The 21,017-nt window shown below is 36.7% G+C and overlaps 2 protein-coding genes across 7 annotated transcripts in view; one reads left to right on the top strand and one right to left on the bottom strand.

Moving 5' to 3' along the window:
- The window catches only part of ELP4 (elongator acetyltransferase complex subunit 4), a 159,232-nt gene extending 140,340 nt beyond the window's left edge, over positions 1–18,892 (bottom strand). Inside the window, exons 1-3 of the mRNA XM_026121680.2 lie at positions 18,665–18,892; positions 11,451–11,486; positions 3,003–3,124 (exon numbers count right to left, since the gene is read on the bottom strand). Of these exons, the coding sequence (XP_025977465.1) occupies positions 3,003–3,124; positions 11,451–11,486; positions 18,665–18,836 (330 nt within the window). The 5' untranslated portion in view covers positions 18,837–18,892. The remainder of the gene's footprint in view (positions 1–3,002; positions 3,125–11,450; positions 11,487–18,664) is intronic.
- A 50-nt stretch (positions 18,893–18,942) lies between these two features.
- The window catches only part of IMMP1L (inner mitochondrial membrane peptidase subunit 1), a 39,184-nt gene continuing 37,109 nt past the window's right edge, over positions 18,943–21,017 (top strand). For all 6 annotated transcript variants that reach the window (XM_026121839.2, XM_064512896.1, XM_064512893.1 and 3 more), the window contains exon 1: positions 18,943–19,004. The gene's annotated coding sequence lies outside the window, so the exon portion shown is untranslated. The remainder of the gene's footprint in view (positions 19,005–21,017) is intronic.

Genomic DNA, 21,017 nt, shown 5'->3' with positions numbered 1-21,017 from the left:
CAAGAAACAAACCTATTTTATTAGTTTCCTTTTGCTTTTTCTGCACAAGGACACAGACTTAAAAGGAATGATTAAGTGTAAGGATTGATATTAAAAATGAAATGTTGTTAAGATATAAAATGACTGAAGGAAATATTATTGATTAGTTTTTCATTTTCCAATGTAATCAGGTTTTTTTTTTTTTAATAATCTGTTACAGAAATATATCACACTATTTCTTATATTAAACTGTTCCCAGAATTTATAGTAAAAAGCTGCCTTTTGTTGAAGAATATAGATTGAACAGAAATGCTATGAAATGTTTAAAATACTTCTAAAAGCAGCATGTATATAGTTCTGTAGGATTTACCAGAGGTGTATAATTTTTCAGCATTACATCTTAATGCCAACTTCCTGAAGGAGCTTTGACTACAAAAGGCATGAATATGTTTTCAAAGGATGATGGATAAATTGGTGGGTGGTAATATAATATATCTTAGGCAGCTGATCTGGGCTTTTTATCCTCTACTTGTCTTTTAGTTATACACAATTTCAAGATAATTATGGTCTATAAGATTGTCTTTTCCCCTTCCTACTACCAGCAATATTTGTCTTGGTTATAGGTTCAAGAAACTTTGAATCACATCATAAAATTAGAACAGGGCAATTATGGTATCTCAGCAGAAAACTGAATATATAAATAGAGTGACCACACAATAAGGACATAAGGTAGTTTAAAACTGCCTTTAGGTAAAATAATAGTAAATTACAATACCAGTTATAGAATATATTGAATCCATGCCTGAATTTTTTTAGAAAAAAGTATAAATATAAAAAAAAATACATAATTCAAGGTTGATATATACCAAATTATGTTGCCTTTCTAGTAAAGAATACAGTCTGGACAAATATGAACAATAAATTAATTAGTATTTGCACTAAATAAAACACAACTGTATTCAAAGGTCAGACTTGTCATGAAAACCTGATTTGGTGGAGATGTCCAAATCCTGAGCAGCTCATTTTTATCACAGGAGGGGAATTCTTGATGAAATGCTTGAATGTCCTCTCTTTTAGAAGTTAAGTAAGGCAGTCTTAAGGAAAATTCCTCTACTTCTGTGCTTTGGAGAGCTATGTCCAAAACCAGTCTTAGGTCAACTTCCAGGTGAGGCAATAATGTTCTTTTAGATAATGCATATTGGCTTTTCTAAAGGTGCCCAAGCTTGCCAAGTGTGAAAGCACATACATTTAGCATCACTATATAAAATTATCACAGGGTCTCTCTGAAACAATTTCAAGATAGCAATACAAATCAGAGAAGTTAACTTTATTGTACCTTTCCTGTTAAGCAAAGGAAGGAGTGAATAGTCAAGGCAAGAGTTGAAAAGCATAGACAAGAGTACTGTTGGATAAGTAAACACACAAACTGAGGAAGAAAACAAGACAAAATTATATTCTCTCAACTTCCCTGTGGTAATAGTATCCTCTTATAATCTCTTACGGTAACACCGCTATGGAGTCACAACAAAGGAATGCATGATTATCTAGTGACTACCCCTAAAAATAAGAAGGAAAACTTGCTCTAAATCAGATAACCAAACTCAGTTAGTCACATAAGACTAACCGACCGGTCAGAGTATGAACTCAAACGGATACCGAAAGGATGGAGGTATGTAATAATGTCCGTTCATTAACTTGTAAAAGCATAATGAACAGGAGCTAGAAAAATTATGCCACACTACGAGCCATTGAGTCAAAGCTGAGTGAAAGAAGAATAAAATGCACGTTAGCCATTTTAAGATATTTAAATACAACACACTAAAACTATTCCTCTGGATAATTTAATTTTGATGAGAAAAAATAATTGCAATGATCTGGTATTGTATGGTCAGACAGTCAATGACTTGATTATCACCTATTTTAAAACTAACCTTTTAAAAAAAACACATATAGGATGTTCTTGTGTTAGTCATACTTCACAATCATATTCTAATGTATTTACTTAGGCTATATTCTAAAATGAAACAAATGACAAACATTCTATCCCTAAATGAACCCTCTTCAGGTTTAAGATCATTGTAGAAACTATTAGATTTGTCATAACCACAGTTGCATCTTTTCATTCAGAATACACTTTTTCCACAAATACTAAAGATAATACTAAATAGATAAGGCACAGAATCTAGCATCGCTAGGTAGGGAAAAAGAAAGTAATCATTTTGTCCAGAAACACAGAGTCTCTGAAGACTCTTAAGGAAATAGCCAGACTTCACTTGATGCAGAAGTAATCAGTAAATTATATGTTACTTTTGATATTAGAAAAGAGCAGCCTTTGAAAGACATAAAATATTTAATGAAGTTTGGTAAGATTATCCTCGCACTTCAGCATTTTTTTGCAGTGTTGATCAGCCTCTTTCTCTCTTAAAATTGTTTCCTTTTAATGGAAGCTATCAGTGTTTGATCAGAAGCTTGCTGAAGTCTGAAAGGAGCCTTTCCATCTGACCTAGTCCAAAGCTACCAAGTTTCCCAGGAGAAAGACGGCAGTCAGAATGAAAAGTACACGTAAAGGAAGGTGTACTTAAAGATGTTAAATTTCCTTCTTCCTTCCTACAGCTAGCCACAAGAAATATATACATAAACTGTAAACTATTTCCCCCACAATATATTAAAAGCAGCTTAACTACTCTTTACTATAGGTAGGTGGAAACTGTAGACAGTTGGTTTTAATCACACCATCCAACATAGCCATCTAGTCTGCCTGAATTCCTTTTAAAATCAAAATGAAGGATAAGTAGGCACCTACTCTGATATCCCTTGGGAGGACCTTACTCCATTGCCTACAGAGGGAGGCTAAATATAATTCCCAAATTTGGCTAATGTAAATACTCCTGCACTTGCCAGTGTATTCTTGTGAACCATCAAGATAATCCATTTGTTACTATACGACATATACATCTTAAAATGTATTTAAATTCATCAAGAGATTACAGATTTACTTGTCAAGTGATATTAGTCTTTTTTACCTTTAAGATGTTGGTAGGAAGCTCTTTAGCAGAAGCAACAAACAAGTCATGTCCACAGACAACTCCCTCTGCGAGAAAATACTTGAACAACAAATTGGAGTAAACACCATATTTATCTTCCTCTGTAGAAACAAGAATGGTTGGATTTTGTTTTTGATTAGATAAACACCTATACAAATTTCCACAACACAATAAAAGCTCTCTTTTCCTGTACCTCCTCCTCGACTATGTAATGTAGAACAGAGATAATGGTTAAACAATATGGATCTAGAGCTTTAAATGTAATGCTCAATAATATTACAGTCCTAATCTTTCAAGACAGAGAAATACTTCTCAATCATGTTTCATTCTAAGATACAGATGGGATACAGACCTAAGGCAGCAATAACGCCACCTTCAATAACAAGGTTTACCAACAGTATCAACTAAGATCACCAAAATCATGGTTTAATGGGAAGGAGTTTTGTTCATTTGGGAGAATTGTGTTAAAATTTAATGCTTAAAATATTAATCGATTGACTTAAAATATCTACTAATTGATGCTTTTTAAAATTTAATCATGTAAAATTTAGGCATGAGAAAGCCATAATGGCAGTGTTTCTTATCGAAATACTTTTATACCAGTATTTCTTTCAAAACTGTAAGAACTACAAAACAGGCAGCACAGACAAACACCAAAATATTGGAGGAAAAAAACCCAGACAAACCTGCAAATCTGTATAAAGCTTTTAAAAGCAAAATTTCGACTGATTGACAATTCATTTGGAATGCCATTTTTGAAAGCTATTCAGAGCAAAAACATGAACATGTTCAGGATATGTGAACTTAAATAGTTTAAGAGGTGTGACAATATGTGTTAACAGATACTGTGAATACTAATCTACTGAAATCAACATAAAAACTCCCACTGACTTCAGAAGGCTAGCATTTCTTTGAGCTTTTCTTTGTTGCAAGTTAAATATCAGAAACTACTAGACATAGGAAATCTCAGTGAGCTTCATACTATTAAATTTTATTGCAACTCCAAATTACAGGTGAAGCAAACAAGTAAATGACAACTACTGAAATCTGAAACATCTCCGATTTTCTTTATTTTTAGGAAATACAAACAACAGAAATGTTAATGGTAGCATAAAACATTCCTCGCAATACAATAATCAGATTAATTGTCCAGTAAAATTTTAGATCGTGTCCTTCAGAACAACATGCTTCTGGCATTTATTTGGAAGTGATAACTGACATTTTTTGGGGGGAGAAAAGTAAATGCAACAATGTAAGGTTTTGCTTCTCCATCTGCTAATATGGCTGCTGGAAGATAACACACATGGATGTTATGGCAGAACAATACAGGAAGATATTTTCTTTACACAGGACCAACAAGACTCTCAAGCCATTCTTTATATGACTTGGAAACAAGTCCTCTCTATCATGAATCACATATGAAAATACAAAAAAAACCCAAACAGACATAAAACCAAGAAAAAGGGCTAGAAAGAAGAAAGTCATTCAAATCTAAGTTATAAAAAATAGTAAAGGAGTATTTTTACACTCCTTTACTGGTATAATATATAGTAGTATAGTATATAAAGAAGTATATTTAAAGGACTAAAACAAAAAGAGTATCACTTTGATATGTACCAAAAGAGTAAGTTCTGGAGCTTAGGAGTCAAAAAGAACCAATTGGGGGGGGGGGGGGGGGGGGGGGGAGGAAGAAAGGAGATGTATACCTGAAAAGGAGAGAGAATATACTAGCAATGGAGAAACTAGGAAGCAAATGACAGAAAAATAATGATACACTGCTACATTCTGGATATCATACACAAATACTGACACTTTAAAAGCCTAGATTAACAGGAGAAAGAAATTCAAAATCTACATTTTCAAATCCACTGAGGATTCTCCCAAAGTTTTCCCCCAGATATTCCCCATCTTCCATAGGACATTACAGAATTTATTCTCCTCCCTTTTTTTTCCTCCTTTTTTTTAAAAGCTTTTGAATTTTGTATTTGGGATAATTGTTTTAATACACATTTTTTAGCTATATACTCATAACTTGGAAAAAATATTTTTTTCCTTCCTTCTTTCCCCAGAACGATCCCTAAAGATACAGCTTCAAGATTACCTATTTTTGTTGTTACGGAGAAACATTTATTAAAACTTTCCCTTTCATTAAACTCAAGGAAAAAAAAAACAATTTGTACGGTTTTCAGAGGGGACACAACCATAATACAAATGTTTGAAAAATAAATCCGCTAAAAGTGACTCTGAAGCAACATTTTGAGATTGAGACAGCTTTTGAGATAGAGAAGAAATGAATCACAAGACAGTAGCTAAGACATGAGGTAACATGGAACTTGATACCCACATAAGCCCAAGGGAACACAATAACTACAGCACTAGTATTACTATCAGTAGTATTAGGCTTGATGTATCCCTCTTATTGTAGAGTCTGAGATTTTAAAAACTCAGACTGTATAATATAATTTACCTTTGTTACTGTTAGCCTTCTTAGTAGGCCATATTAGCTTTCTGATATACTTGCAATATATGATAACTTAAAAAAAAATAACAATCTAGTGAAGAATATAGGCAGATAATCAGTATAGTGAAAATACAGTATAGACAGGTGTATACTGTTGAGAGCTGTGTTCGCTGTTAAAATTTCAGCATGATAGATTTTCAAAAGCATTACAGAATTTCCTTAAAAGTCTACTGCCCTTAATTAAATATTTTATATAATTTACTCTAGTATGCATACAAAGCCATTAATAGTATTACCAAAGAACTGTTTCCTAGTAACCCAGCTCCATACACTATGTTGTGACTGTGGATGTAGAAACACGCATGAGACTAGGATGGAGAGCACTTCTCCCTTGTAGCCAGAGTCCAGGAACACACATACTCTCTGCACCATGCCCCCCCCCCCCCCCCCCCCCAATGCTGGCTCTCTTTACAGTTATTTATGCTTTTGTTGCTTATTGCAATATAACTGATTAGCACATGGAAGTCAATATACTGCATAATCTTCACCTCTGAAGCTCTCAATCTAAGAACCAAAGCTCCCTAGAAATCAAAGTGACAGCATGATAGCTACTTATTAAAAAAAAAAAGAAAAAAAAATTGTCTGAGCTACCTGAAAGACGTCACCAAGTCTCCCATATAAGCACATCACTGCAGCAGATGTCAGGGGAGGTGATACAGTTAGACCTCCTTCCCTTGGAACAAAAGGGGAAAAGGAACACTAGTAAGGCATTCTGGAAGGACCCTCAGCCACATCATTTGCTTTATCCTTGGTGAATCAAAAAAAAATCTTGATTCATTAATTTTCATTTACACAGTAAAGTCCACCTTTTTTTTCATAATTTGGGGCACAGAAACACTGAGTTGGATTGATTTGAATAGGGCCAGGATTTAACTCACATTTAGTGAAGTATAACTCAGCATCACATTTTGTCCAGATAGTTTACAGTGGCATGCATGTGTATCTGTATCATCATTTTTAATATTAATTATTCCTTTGATAGTGAACAACATGCTCAGTTTTGTGCAAAACATTAACTCTGTAAGGCGTAGATAAATATGAGAAATTACACTGTGCATTAATGATTATGTAATTAAACTAATAGGAAGGAAGGCTGTTAGGTTACGAATTTTTGTGTAGGTTAAGAATTTTTACTCAAATTTTATTTGAAATACTGAAATGTTAGAAACAAACTACAGAAATGCAACAACAAGGAACAGGGATATGAACTCCTTCATCCACCTATCCAAGACTATAATTTATTTTGTTGAGCGACAGATTTATTTGTAGTATTATAACCGAGGACTAAAGAGGTTCCTAGACTGCCATACTCTTCCAAAAACACATTTTACAAAGCAATAAGGAATTTTCAATTTTCACAAAGAAAAGAAATATCTACCAGTGTGAGAAAACATAATTTTTGCATTAGCATTTCTTTTAGTCTTCTTACATTGATTTTCATAACAGTAAATTTACAGTAAAAACAGGAAAATGAACTACTGGAGAGCAACCTAAATACAAAACACCTCATAGCCTGCTACAGTACTCAAAGAATTAAATGTGCCTCAGAAAAGGCTTTACAAACAGTGTATCTTGAATTGTTAAAGTCAATGCATCTGTAAGAATCCCTTAGTTCTTCAATTTGTCACATAGAGGAGGGCTTTTTATTGATTCATTTCTAGGTCACTAAACTTTTGTGGTATTCAAAAGATCTAAAGTGCACCCATATGGGGCTTTTCTGATAGTGTCCATTGTACGCTGGCTTCGATAGTTACGTTACCATTCAAAACCATAGGAGTACAGCTTTCTCCTTATAAATAAATAAATAAATCATTTAGCACAGGTATTTCAGTAACTTACTTTCATAGATAAATCAAGTCAAATATTTTGAAGTATTTTTGTTTTCTGATAACTTTTGGACTTCTTATTTTGGTGGCTAAGATAAATTCTCAACAGTTACCTTCATTTTTCCAAACTGTACCCACATCTAAAAGAACTACCTCCACTCTGTACTTGTACAGACTAACACTTAAGTGTATTTTATTCTGCTAAGACGCTTAAGACAGCCCCCCAAATCTTTATTTTTAGCCTCCATATTAAGTAGGTCTCCCATCAGAAACCTTCATTGTGAACTTTGCTTCTAACTAATAAAGCACACAAACATATAGAAATCTTGCAGCTGCAGCTTCTTTTCTGGGTCCAATCACTGCAAGTCAGACAACAGTCCACAGCTCTCTCCGATTCTTTCTGAACAAAGAGTATTTCTACAGCTAAGTAGCAGGTGAGTAACTAGCGAAGCGTAAAACTATACATGAAAAAGAGATTATTTACCTAGAAGTTATGCATATTGTCTCCAGGACAAAACCTCTTCTGATGCTATAGATAAGGACACAGACAAAACAGTTTATTGTGACTATTATCCATTGGTCTCTTTCCACTAGAGAATGCTCTGATGGCCAAAATAGTCATGAAGAAAATGCAGTGTTGTCAGTATCAGTGTAATGAATTCCAACATATAATCATGTTGAAAGCTAGGAATAAAGACTAATTCCTATTTCTGCCTCTCCGCACCCCTGTACTGTATAGGCTAGTGAAAACATAAGAGACATCTTAATACCTTCGTGCATGAATTGTCTAGAAGAACTACTGAGAGAAATCAGCAGGTCATGAAGTTAAATACAAAGTTGTAAGGCACTGGAGTTGAGCTGGAGCACAGAAGGCAGAGATACCAAATATAAGTGAGGCACTGTAACTACGTACTTTATATAATAAAGGGCAAAAGTCTCATGGATTTATGGAAATCTAGGTTTAAACATGTGGTCTTAAGTACAAAAGAACCTCTAGCCACAACTGCTCCCCCGTGCACCAGAGGTATTTGCATTTCAAGGGAGGGATGTAGGAAGAAAACCCTAAAACTTGAAAAGGAACAAATCAAGAACAAAATTGACCATAAGGTAACAAATATGTATCAGTCATATTTATAAAAGCTGACTTCTAAACATCTGGATAATATTAAATGTCATGTAGGTCCTTGAAAAACTCCAGAAGTAATCTGTAGAATATTTAAAATGATGAGAGCCATAAGAGGAAAAAATAAGACTGCAACAATATAATGTACGGATAGCATTTTTTCCTCTGTACAAACTCTAGACAGGTTGCCCTAAAGCTGCCAAAAGCCTGTCATAGCCTATCACTATTGATCATTTTTCCACCAGATAGTTCTACAGTTTAGTACTGTGACCTAAGGTGAGTCTTTCTTTAGCTATGAAGCATCTCTCCAAATTGCTGCAGGTTAAAAGATGCGATTATTTTAATAATCTGAAATTCCATTTAGAAGATACTAATGTCCACATTTACTAAGCTTGAGGGAATTTAGTCTGTGTCACTTCCATTTAATTAGTACATGCCAAAACAGAGTTGTCAAACATATAGGTTACAATATTTGGCATTTGGCCATACTTCAGGAAGGTGAATTCTGATAAGTTGTATTTTGTATAATTATATTTAGCAAATCACTGTTTTGTACCTCTCCAGAGATTACCTTTTTCAACTTTAAAAAGATGATAAAGTCAATTATATTGACACGTGAAGAGAGCTCTTACCAGTCAGGTTAAATTGCACTTCTAACAAAAATAACAGTAGCTAATTAAAGTAGCTGAAACAGCTTCGAGGCTTAGAACACACAAGTATAGGCAAGCTTTTAACCAAAAAACTTTAACTTTTTATAATTGACCTCAGCTACTAACAAAAACCCTCCTACTGATGACCTTTAAAACTTTCAGCCACAAAGAACAGCAGCACCTTAGAGGTATGCAAGAATACGGACCCAACACAGAGCGTACCATAACTCCCCATACAGAATATATTACATAAACATGGCCTGTATTTATAAAACAAAACAACATTGTTCTGGAAATTCCTCCTGAAGGTGGCAAAACAGATATACAAGTCTGTTTAAGTATGCTGCAAGGGGGTGGGGGGAAAGGTATGCTTAATCAACAGCTATATTGTTCATTTTTTCAGAAGAGGAGATTCTTCTAGCAAACTAATCTTCTGGAGGAGTTTAAGAAGAAACAAACAAATGCGCTCACATTCACATTGAATAAACTGTTTCGATAGTGTTGTTCAAATCTCATTCCATTCAAGTGTGAATGCCAGTTTCACTTCTTTTAAAGCCAGTAGAGCAATACCTCTTGAAATTAAAGTACCAGTAAAAAATACTTTATAAGTCTCATGTAAATAAAACACTATCAAAAGAATGTATTATACAATGAAGTTCATTGGAAACCATGATGCTCTTTATTACAGATTAAATTTCAAAATTTGTGTGCAATATACTTCAAACAGTATTTTACAGTGTCAGCAAGTAACCTATGCCATCACTGCATCTCCAGAAAACAACAGTTAAAACTAAATATTTTAATGCCCTGTATTTACTATCATTTGGTTAAATTAACCAAGATAACATGTCAAATAATGAAGATAAGCATTAAATTTGCAAGAAGAGCTAATCTAAAAGTAATGCACTTTATTCTTGCCTTAGAGAATGTTGAAAGGAGGGGAAAGAATTTAACCTTTTTCCAACACTTGGAGTATAAAGCAGAAAGATCTTCCTAGGAGGTTTATCACTGACAGCTTCAATCCTATATAATATTAAGCTTGTCGAGACTAATCTCATGACAGAATTTTTTAGTATATTGACAAGATATTCTAACAATGCAGTTACAAATCTACCTGCATCAACTTTAAAAATTAGTCTAAAAGTTTTTAGACTAATGAGTCATGAATAAATATAGTTCTTACCTGAAGACCTTTTGTATCAAATTATATGTTTCAAAATCACATACAGAAAGTTTAATTGGGGGAAAAAAATTCTAGCTTTTGCATCTGAAAAAGACTCTTCTTCATGTTTCTATAAGCTGAATTTAGCATCAGATCACAAATAAACAGCCAATATATACCTTTTGAATATTGAGTTACTTGTGTACTTATATGTCATTGTACATCAGTGTACGAAAAATCCACATCCCTTCCAACATGTCCAAGACTTAAGAAACCTAGTTTTAGTAACAGACACACTAGAAAAGTAAGCCCTTCATCTTTTGGTATCATGAAAGATCTTGTTAATAGTATTAGTTTCTTTTAATTTACTCTGAAGGGGATAACTACCAAGGAATATTGAATATCCTCTCCTCAATATCTCCAATGCTTATTTTTCTAAAAAAGTCACTATGAGGAGAAATATTTTGTCTCTCTGAAGTTAGTCGAATACTTATTTTCTTACCATTTGCTACATCTTCATTTAAGTAGAAAGGAAAGTTGGGGATCCCAGCTGCAAAGGGGATGTGGTACACCCCATCAAAATCTCTGCTGGACAGTTCTGATGTAGTCTCCGTTGGGAATTCTCATGTGACCTGTTTAACTGCCTCAGCCTGCCTCATCCACATCCTGACAGAAAGCAGGTTTCTATCAGCTTTGTCTTAGCCAATTCTGGCAAACGAGAGACTAAGAGATTCTATATTTCATATCTTCCTCAGAAAGCCGAATTAATACTTTAAAAAATACTTTAAAAAATATTTGTGATGATAAACAGAAGTTAACAAGAACAAAGTCATTTAGAAAATCTGAAGTCTTCAAAGACTCCCCTAAAAGGTCCTGAATTTTGCTAAGCATCCTGCTTTCAGATAGAATTCTGCAGTATTCTTTTTGGGGCCTCAATCCTGTCTAATAGTAGATCCACCTCCAGTAATTCTTGAGATAGAGAATAGACAACTTTGAAGACTATTCAAAGTGAGGAGGCTCAAGATTCATAGTTTCTTAAAGTCCAAGTTTAATAAACAAAGACAACAGATTATTTGATAAATACATTAAAAATGAGCAAAATATATCAGAAGATGGCTTTATGTATCTATATATTCCATACTAACCAATAAGGAGAAGGGTTCCAACAGCTAAGCCTCCACCTGGAAACAAAACAAAATGAAGAATAAAGTAAGACTACATTTTAATACTATGTTAGAGAACAATTAAGTTTTCTTAGTTTATAAGTCAAAGAAAGGTGATAACAGGGAATTTTAAAATGTAAATGTGAACAACATTTTAATTACCTTTGCAATACTTCCTACAATTCTCTATTATGAAATAATTACACATTACATGTAATTATATATTACACATTACAATTAGTTTCACAATATACTGTACTATCGTCATTGTGGTAAAAAGATCCTGCAGAGCTCCACGCAACTACGCTTAAGTACTACAATAACGATGTGTGGTCTGCGCCAGAGAATTTTTACTTGGATGAATCAAGTGAGTAAACATTTTCCAAATGAAATCCACATTAATCACTACCACTTGATACCGCTTTGCACTAAGAACCACCTATGTAAAGTGACGTAGGAAGAGGCTACCAAATTCCCACTGAAGTCAGTTAGGCAAAATCTTGGCTCCACTGTTTTTTATCTTATTACTGAAAAACACAACAATAAGGCAGGTAGGATTTTACCCAATAAAAGATGGCCTGACAGTTCCTGAACATCATAACACAAAACAGAAAAGTCTTTTTTACTACTTCTTAGACATAAAAATATCTCTACAAATACAGTTGATGGAAATAATTATTTAATAATAAGAGTATATTTTGACTGATTTAACCATGGCCATTACACTAGTCAATCTTTATGTACCAATCACAGATGATTATGAGAGGGAACAGAATCCTCCCAATGTTTGATACATAGATTCTTATCCCACTGATCTCAACAGCATGGAGGACCAAAAACCAAACCAAAACAAAAACTATGAACTCCGGTTCTTTGCTAAAACCTGACTGTTATTTGTTTGAAGAGGAAACCAGTATAACTATGTAAGAGTGGTTTAAATGAACATTATCCTAAGAAGGAATTTAACAGAGAAGGTGAAGGAAGAATCCATATTTTACTTCAGGTGAAGAATAAGCTATTTCGCAATCTGAATCCAAGTTAGAAAATAGTGGAATAACTTGAAATGAGACTACAAATACTTTATTGAGCAATCGTATACAATTGTGAAGGAAAAATTTTCAAAAATTCTCAAAAATTTTTGGAAGTGCTCATATGCTCATACATAAATAACCTATTGCAGTGTTTTGCATGGAGAAAACTGCAGTATGTTTTCTGCAATCGCATCCTACTCTAAAAGCAAATTTGGAGCAAACACTATCATGCAAGTATCACAACATCCAAAGCTCTTGACAAAAGAGCTCAATTCTGGACTGCACAGGCAGACTCCAGTGAAAGCGGTAATTCCGTCTATCAATTTAAAAGCTCGTTAAATTTCACTTGAAATTGATTCCAATAGGGATTGGATCAATTTCTTAATCTTTAGCTCTGCTGGTGGGACCATGAATATCTGTAGCACCTGTGATGTTGATACATAACCAGAAGGAAGACAAAAAGCAAATTTCTCTCCCACAGGCCAAACAACTGTCAAAGGACTAACTACAGTAGCTTTCCTTTTGATCAAGAGGCAAAGAATTCTGCATTCACCATTAATCTGTGAGAACTCGTTTTTAGCTCCTTAATGTCTGAACAGCTGAGTTGCTATGCACATTTCAATAAAAGCCATCAAATGATTTAAGATGCAATACAATTACACAGAACATCACACCAAAAGAACCTCTAAACGAAATACATGTTTTTCATCTTCATGTTATACATATTTTAACTCCAAAATTAAGTTACACAAAATCAATTTCTAGCACCATGAAAGAACTATCAAAATACTGGATAAAAATTATTTAATATTTTTGAAGAAGCGACAAATAAATATGACTGACAAAAGGTATCACAATTAATAAAGATAAATTAAGAAAGTGTTGTACAGCCACAGAAAGTTAGAAACTGTTTACAGAAGCATAAGACGGGGCAAATTTCTTCATGATGTTCACGGCAATGGACAGCTAGATTTGAGGTTAGGTCATTTCTGGTGTATTTTATGAGCATTTGCTAACTACGTTAGAGCAATCTAGATATTATGGATTAACAGAATAACAGCATCTGCTGCCTGCCAGAAAAAGTTAAGATTCTGGACCACACATAAACAAGCCATACAGAGAAGGCAGAGAACACGCAGCCCTAAAGGCTGTAATGCAACTACTTTGCTAAAGCTACTTCAGTAAAAGTGTGACTTACAAATCATGCTGAATGAGTAGCCAAACCAGAAGATGAATTTGCAAATTTACAGAACAGATCAACACGGACATAAAATAGTCTGGCTAATAATCTTGTATTCTCTATTATTTTCTGTTAAAGAAAGAAAAGAAAAAAAAATCAAATCACAGGCCAAAACCATTCTGTGCAATGCAAGACCATAAAGACAGATGCATCAAAAGACATTTTTACTTGCATTGGTAGGACAGATGGGGCAACAACATCTCTATAGCAATCACAGGGCTTCCACAAGAGCCACAAAAAGTGATAATATTGTCACATAATAATGCCTGAATTCAAAACACAACAGAATCACTTTGTCATCATGTCATGATGCTAGCACAATTTTAGTAGCACATCACAGCACAAATGTTTAGTCAGCTACTAATCTCATGTTTGTATCTCAGTGCATCACAGATATTTTAAACTATACTCCTGAGTCAAGATGTACAAACTCCTCAATAATTTTGGCAAACTTATTAAGTAATCAGGCAGTTCTTCAATATTAAAAAAAATATGAATACTGTTTATTAGAAAATTAGAATCCTTTATTAGAAAATTAGAAATCACTCAAAAATCTCAATATTCTAAATACACCAATTTTTGCTTCATTTCATATGTTCAGGAAAAAAACCCAAACACAACCAAGAGTTCTTCTACTACGGGGAAAGAGAAAAAAAGACCAAAATCATACAGATGGTAGATACAAAGTATGCTTCAAATATTCACTGCAAGTGTTTGTTTGGGTAGATGAAACACATATGTTACTAAGAGCAGTTGTTTAAAACTAGCACATGTTCTATACAGCAAATAGACAAGAATAGCTTAAAATGATGAGATCTTACCAAATCGTAGCTAGTCATAGAAAAGATGATCAAAACAGCCCTAAGCAATGCATTACCCCCTGGCAATAATGACTAAAAATCTTGGTGACAAAAAGCTCAGTTGTAGCCACCACAGAAATAGCGTTTCTTCTGTTTCTAAATAGCTTATACAAGAAAGCATTTGTTTGACAAATAGAATATCAATTCAGTCAAAATTCTAACAAGAATACTTTGATCGAGTGTATCCTGCTTCTTTCTATAAGCCAGAATTGTAACGTATGTGCATATGCCCTAGACGCTAAGGGCAAACTCAGGTCAGAGGACTGGCTTTACATTATCAGATGTACTGAACTATATAAACAAGTGTATTTTATTAGATGGAATGTAAAACTACTGCAGTCACCATAGTTACATCTTCTACAATAAGCAATAATAATAGTAAAATAGGCAAGAAACAGACCACAGGGAACAGTAGCAGGAAAGTCAATAGAGTCAGAAGGAAAACTTAAAATCTTCAAGTTTTCTAAGGAAATTGCTGTAAACTTGTAATTCTTTGTTTCTTATTTTGCTATTTCAGTTTCTGTTTGCCAGTACCAAAAACAGTTCCAAACATAAGCAACTAAGCAAGATTCCCAACTCTCTGCATTCCTACTTTACAGCAATGAGATTTCAGACTTTAGGGAAAGAAACACAACAAATGTAGATACCTCACAGAAGACCCTGAAATCACAACACTATTTATTGGGGTTTTCACAGCAAGCATTCAGAAACATTGGACATTATGATTCTGAGTACAGCAGTTCTTTGCAATAGTGTACTCAAAATTCCTATTTAGAACATCTCAGCAACACTCTACAGCACATTTTACCCCTGCAGGAATAGTAAACTATTAGAACTATCGCTGGGTCTGCAAAGGACAATGAGATTATTAATCTAGGTTAAAAAAAAAAACTTCAAATATTTTTGAATAAAATTGATTCCTAGCACAGGCTCGCACACACACACAATTTGCATCTTGAGAGGTGCCCTTATTTTTTAAAAAGTACATTTGTGACCTTTTTAAACTGCTTGCAACAGAAAATTCAATACCAAGTACGTGATGCTTATATTACACAACAGTTACAGCTCATAACAGAGAACTGCTTTGGCACAAACCAGACATATATGGTCTATAAACCTTGAAACTAGAATTGAATATAAAGCTCAGGGATGTAAAGAGTGCCTTAGTGATATATAACATAGGATTTGAAATCAAGCACTTCTCTACCACTTGTTTTTGAAGTGAGATGCATTTTTTAAGAAAAAGCTAGCTATCAACACTAATGGGACAATTCAACAAGTAGCCATAAGTAAAAGAAACTCCTGCACGTATCCTGTCTTTTCCTCTTTACAAAGTTTCTGATTAGTCCTACGTCTAATAATATCATTTTTCCCCTTACTCACAGTTATTCATAAACTGTATTTCCATGTCTGCCAAATAATCTCAGTTGTTGGTTCTGGACAAGGCAAACTCAAATCCAAGCCCAAAACAGGAGAGCTAGAAGATTATGCCTGGCAATTTTTGAAAATATGTTTATGAAAAATACCAAGGTAAAACAGTTCACAGCAACTTCCACGGGGAGTTTATAAGAAAAAATTTATTTTCAGTCCCTGGTGACAATACAGTATTTTGTACAGTCAATTACTTAATTGCTAGTGGGCAAGATGGGAAAAAACCCCAGCATTCTTAAAGAAACACGTAAATAGCATTCTGCAAGACATTTACAAAGCACTTCCACATACACCTGAAAAAGACACAAAGGAGACCAGGTGTAATATTTCTGTAGTCACCAGCATACTGGGCTGCATCAACAGGAGCACTCACCTTTAATCAGCACTTTTAGACCACATCTGGTGTAATGAGTTTTAGCCACCTCAGTACAGAAAGTAAAGATAAACCTGAGTGAGTTCAGCAGAGGGCCACTGAGATGGTGGGGGCTGGAGCACATGACCTAAGAGAAGCAGCTGAAGGACCTGAGCTCATTTAGCCTAGGGAACAGAGAAAGACCCGGAAGCAGCCTTCCAGGAGAAGCCAGTGAGAAAACAGGAGTTGGGCGCTTTATTGAGATGCAGAGTGGGAGAGTGAGAGACAACAGACAAATTCAAACAGGGAACATTTCCACTGGATATAAGGAAAAAGAAAATTCTCTGTGAAGATGATTAAGCATTGGACCAGGTTGTCCAGAAAGGCTGTGAAATCTTCTGTCACTGCAGATTTTCAAGACGCAGCTGGACAAAGCCCTGAGAAACTGACTCCAAATTCAGTACTGGCCCTGCCTTGAGGCTGGAGTAGATAAACTCCTGAGGTCTCTCCTTCCCCAACCTGAATTACTCAATTATTCTAAAAAGGTCCATCTCACCAGGCATTCTGTCCTGGGCAATGGCTAACACCAGACATCCATGGAAATACCATAGTACAGCATGCTTAGCGTGAGCCTTTCATGGCCTACCCACTCAACTTCCAGAAATCAGTGATTTAAGGACTAGGTTACTAAAGATTTAACACAAGAGTACAGAGATTTCCATTTTTCCAGGACACCACAATCTAAAAAGCATTTTTCAAATGTTTTCAAAAGTTGCTATTCGTATGTTTGAAGAGATTTCTGGATGTTCAAGTTTAAAACTTGTCAGGAAATTCAGGTCAGGAAACTATTGAATACTTAAAACACAAGCAAAAATTATTTTAGAAGAGATCCAGGGTATGCCAAAAAAAGTTTCCCCAATTTCCGTAACAAATCACTAATTACGTTAGTAAGAGCCTGGAGATTTATGAGACTGACACCATGGCGAGCTAGCCCTCCATGTCCTCTAAGCCATACTGTGCAAAATCCACAATTCATAAAACAGAACATGAAACAGAACTGGAATATTTAATTTAAATCTTACATTTATGCTGTCAAAGGCTTTCACAAATTGCAAATACTTAATGAAATACATCTCCCTTATGGAGGAAGAGCTTTCTCGACAAGGATGCCAATCCCTGACGGAAAGGCAGATGTTCTCTCCTCCCTGTCAACACACTATGCACCAAAAAAAAGAAAGAAAGAGTAGTATAGAAGCACGATTCTCCTTAAGATACCCATGCCGCAAAAATCTCATTTATAAAATGGAGAAGTCTTTTGTATTTATACTACTCATAAGGATGGCCCGTAAAAAGAAAGTGATAGGACTAAACATATACTCCTCCAGGGATAAATGAGACTAGGCAAAGTCAAACCTGCCTCTCCTAAACCTAAAGTCCCATTTATCTACATTGAAGATGTATTGCAACTGTATCATGAGTTAGTAACAGGGTCATGCAGCCCTAACACATACAGGCAAAGCATGCTGTTTATACCAATGAAATGTTTCAGTTCTCAATTAAAGTAAATGGTGGTAGTTTATGCCACAGAGTATAACACACCAGTGGCCCCAATGAATCAGCCCAAGGGACTACCTAGTATCTTGGTACTGAAAGTAGGCAAAAGCAGCTGCCCAGACAACAAGAATAGAGTTACACCAGTATATCTTATCTAAACTAGGCATTCATAACATCACAGTGGCAGGCAACATACAAAAGTCACACTGAGCCTCCAGTCTCATGCCAAATGCATCTTAAGAATAGTTATACAGAAGAAACCGAGCTGTACTATAATCAACTATGAGCTAATTCTGTTCCAGTGTTTTCCACAACTGAAAATTTTACACAGTAAAATGTCCTTTACTATGACGCTTTGAAATAAGACAAGGATGTGCTACCTCGTAAGTGAATTTACAGGATAACCCTCCACTCCAGGAGGGCTTAAACGGATTTAAGCGAACCGCAAGCAGCACTCCCCTGCCGGGCAAAGCGGGCTGCGAGGCGGGCACGGCCGCCGCCCCCGCCCGCCCTCGGCCCTCGCGGGGGGCCGCAGCCGGGACGGGGCTGGCTGCGCCCCCCCCGCCGCGCCCCTCCTCCCACCCCCCGGGAGCGAGGCCGCCAGCGGCAGGACGGTCTGCGGGGGCGGCCGCAGCGGAGGGGCCTGGGGCGGCGGGGGGCGGCGGCGGCCGGGGGCAGCGCCCGCGCCGCGGGTCGGTCCCGGCTCCCAGCCCCGGCCCCGCACCAACCTAGCACACAGTCCAGGGAGGGGAGCCCGCTGGAGAGCAGCAGCTGCCCGTGGCGGGCAGCAGGCCGCGTGCCCGCGATGGCGGCCAGGCGGCTGCTGCCGGCCGGCACCTTCCGCTGGAAGCTGGGGGCGCCGCGGCCCTGTGCCGCCCCGCCGGTCGCCGGGGCCGCCATCTTCACTGCCTGACCGTTGACAGGCACGAGGGGCCGCTGGGAAGGCTCGAGCCCGCCCCTCCTCGGCCAATAGGAGGGCGGCTTGGGAAGCCCGCTGTCCAATAGGAGCCCGCGTTGGTGGCACGTCCCGAGGGGCGGGCTAAACGCTGGTCCCGCTGTAGCGAGCAGGTAGGTGCGTGTGGTAGCGGCGCCGGGCCGGGCCGGGCACGGTGGTGGCCGGAGGGCGTGGGGCGCCGCATCTGTGGCGTCCCGACCGCGGGCCGGTCTGAGCCGGGGCTCTGGCGGCGGGGCCTGGGGGGGCGGCAGCGCGGCCGGCCTCGCCCCGGCGGCCGGTGAAGGAGAAGCGCTGCTTTCCCCTCCCGGCGGTGTCTCGACGCTCGGGGTGTCCGGGAGGCGCGAGGCGTAGCGCGCCGTGGAGGAGCGGCCCTGGGCGGTCTGTGTGCCCTTGAGCTACCCGAGCAGGCTGGGTGCCGTCCCGTCTGCGTCACCCCCTTGAAAAAAGTTTTTTCTTGTGTGCAAAGCTGCACCTGAATAGGAAGAAGAGTGCTCGTGAAGCGTCCTTCCTAGCAACGGTGGCGTCCCAGTGCGGGTGGAGTTCCTCTCGTGCTTGTAAATGACCGAGAATCTTTAATAAAGGGATCCTTTAAGACCTCTCATCAGGTAGCAGGATCCTGTATCTTTATGATGGCTCCGGACCACTGTATAGGATAAAAGCTGTAGGGGAGAAGGTTGCTTCACATGAGAAATGTAGCTCCTGTGTTTCATTAGCTTTACTGTTGAATCAACTGCTAATACCATAAGCAGCTATTTTCTGTGTTTAAGAAGATGGCAGCAAACAACTCCTAAAAACTGAGCATATGTAAAAATTGTTGGAACATCTGAATTTAGTATTTCCTTTTCTGTTCATGTTATACGCAAGTTAAAATGTTTTATATTGGGAAAAAAAAAAGTATGCTTACTTTGCAAATCAACACTTTACAGTACTCCAAGTTTAAGAGAAATCCCCATGAGCATATAGAAAAGCCCCTGGCAGGTATTTTTATGTATGTAATCTGTTGCTGTTTGACATGTCCTACAAGCTACTAGAAGACACTTGCATGTTCCAGGGTGTATTAATGAGGCTCTAACGTTAGAGTTCTCTTTCTCAGTCTTAGATTAATCTAGATCAATGGTTTTTGTTATTTTATAAACTATGGTTTTTGAACGCCCTTTGAACACAGGCTCATCCTGTCCTTCTTTGATTACTTTAAGAGAAAAAGAATTAATACTCATAAAATATGAACTGCACAGTGATTGAAAAAATATGCTCACAATCCTGAATCTTTGTTTTTCTTTTGTTTTTCTTTTGTATTACACTTAAAATATAGGAACATGACATTTCAACATTAAATAGAATTTCACCAGCAAGGAGAATGTATTTTGCTGTTGGCCAACCTCCTTTACATATTAAGGAATGGGCTGTTAATCCAGCATTATCCATTTAAGATCTGTATCAGGAGTATCGCAATAATAAGGATTGTCTTAATGTCTTTTTTTTTTTTCTGACAAACTGTGAAATACTAAAAAATGCTTAATTTCAAACATAGATTACCATATTATTGTCCAGCACAAGCTGAAATATTTGTCTTTTCCTAGAGGAGGAAAAAAAAGACAAGTTTAAAAAACATGGTAAAAAAAATACAGTTGTTAAATGTCATTTTTGTAGGATCTGTCTCATAATTTGTGAAACTCTGCAATAGGAAATATTTATTAAAGGCATAAAGCATAATTTATAGTTCTTTCATGAGTAAAAAAATCTCTTATTTTTGGTGGAATCCTAGGATGTAATATCTATGTAATTGATTGATTGAGGATGCTTAAACTTACAAATAGTTCCATGTTTTAAAGCATCGCATTGGCCTCTCAATTTCTTATTGTACTCTGGTTCAGGATGCCAGATAGCTAAATATTTCAAATATGAGTACTTGCAGATGTAACTCTCTATTAAAATTTTCAGTCTATTAAAATTTGCAGTCTAACTGTTATAGAACACTTCTGTACAGCACTCATGAGTTGGTCACCACTTGCATATCAGAAAAAAAAAATTCAGTTATACTGCATTTGCATTCTCTGTGTCCCGTTCCTCCCCCCAAGCAGTTTCCTTCGTTTGGGTACTTCAGTGAGGCACAGTATTTCCTTGCT

This window comes from Dromaius novaehollandiae, chromosome 5, assembly GCF_036370855.1.
Source record: "Dromaius novaehollandiae isolate bDroNov1 chromosome 5, bDroNov1.hap1, whole genome shotgun sequence".
Lineage (NCBI taxonomy): Eukaryota > Metazoa > Chordata > Aves > Casuariiformes > Dromaiidae > Dromaius > Dromaius novaehollandiae.
This window is presented reverse-complemented; position numbering and strand designations above follow the sequence as displayed.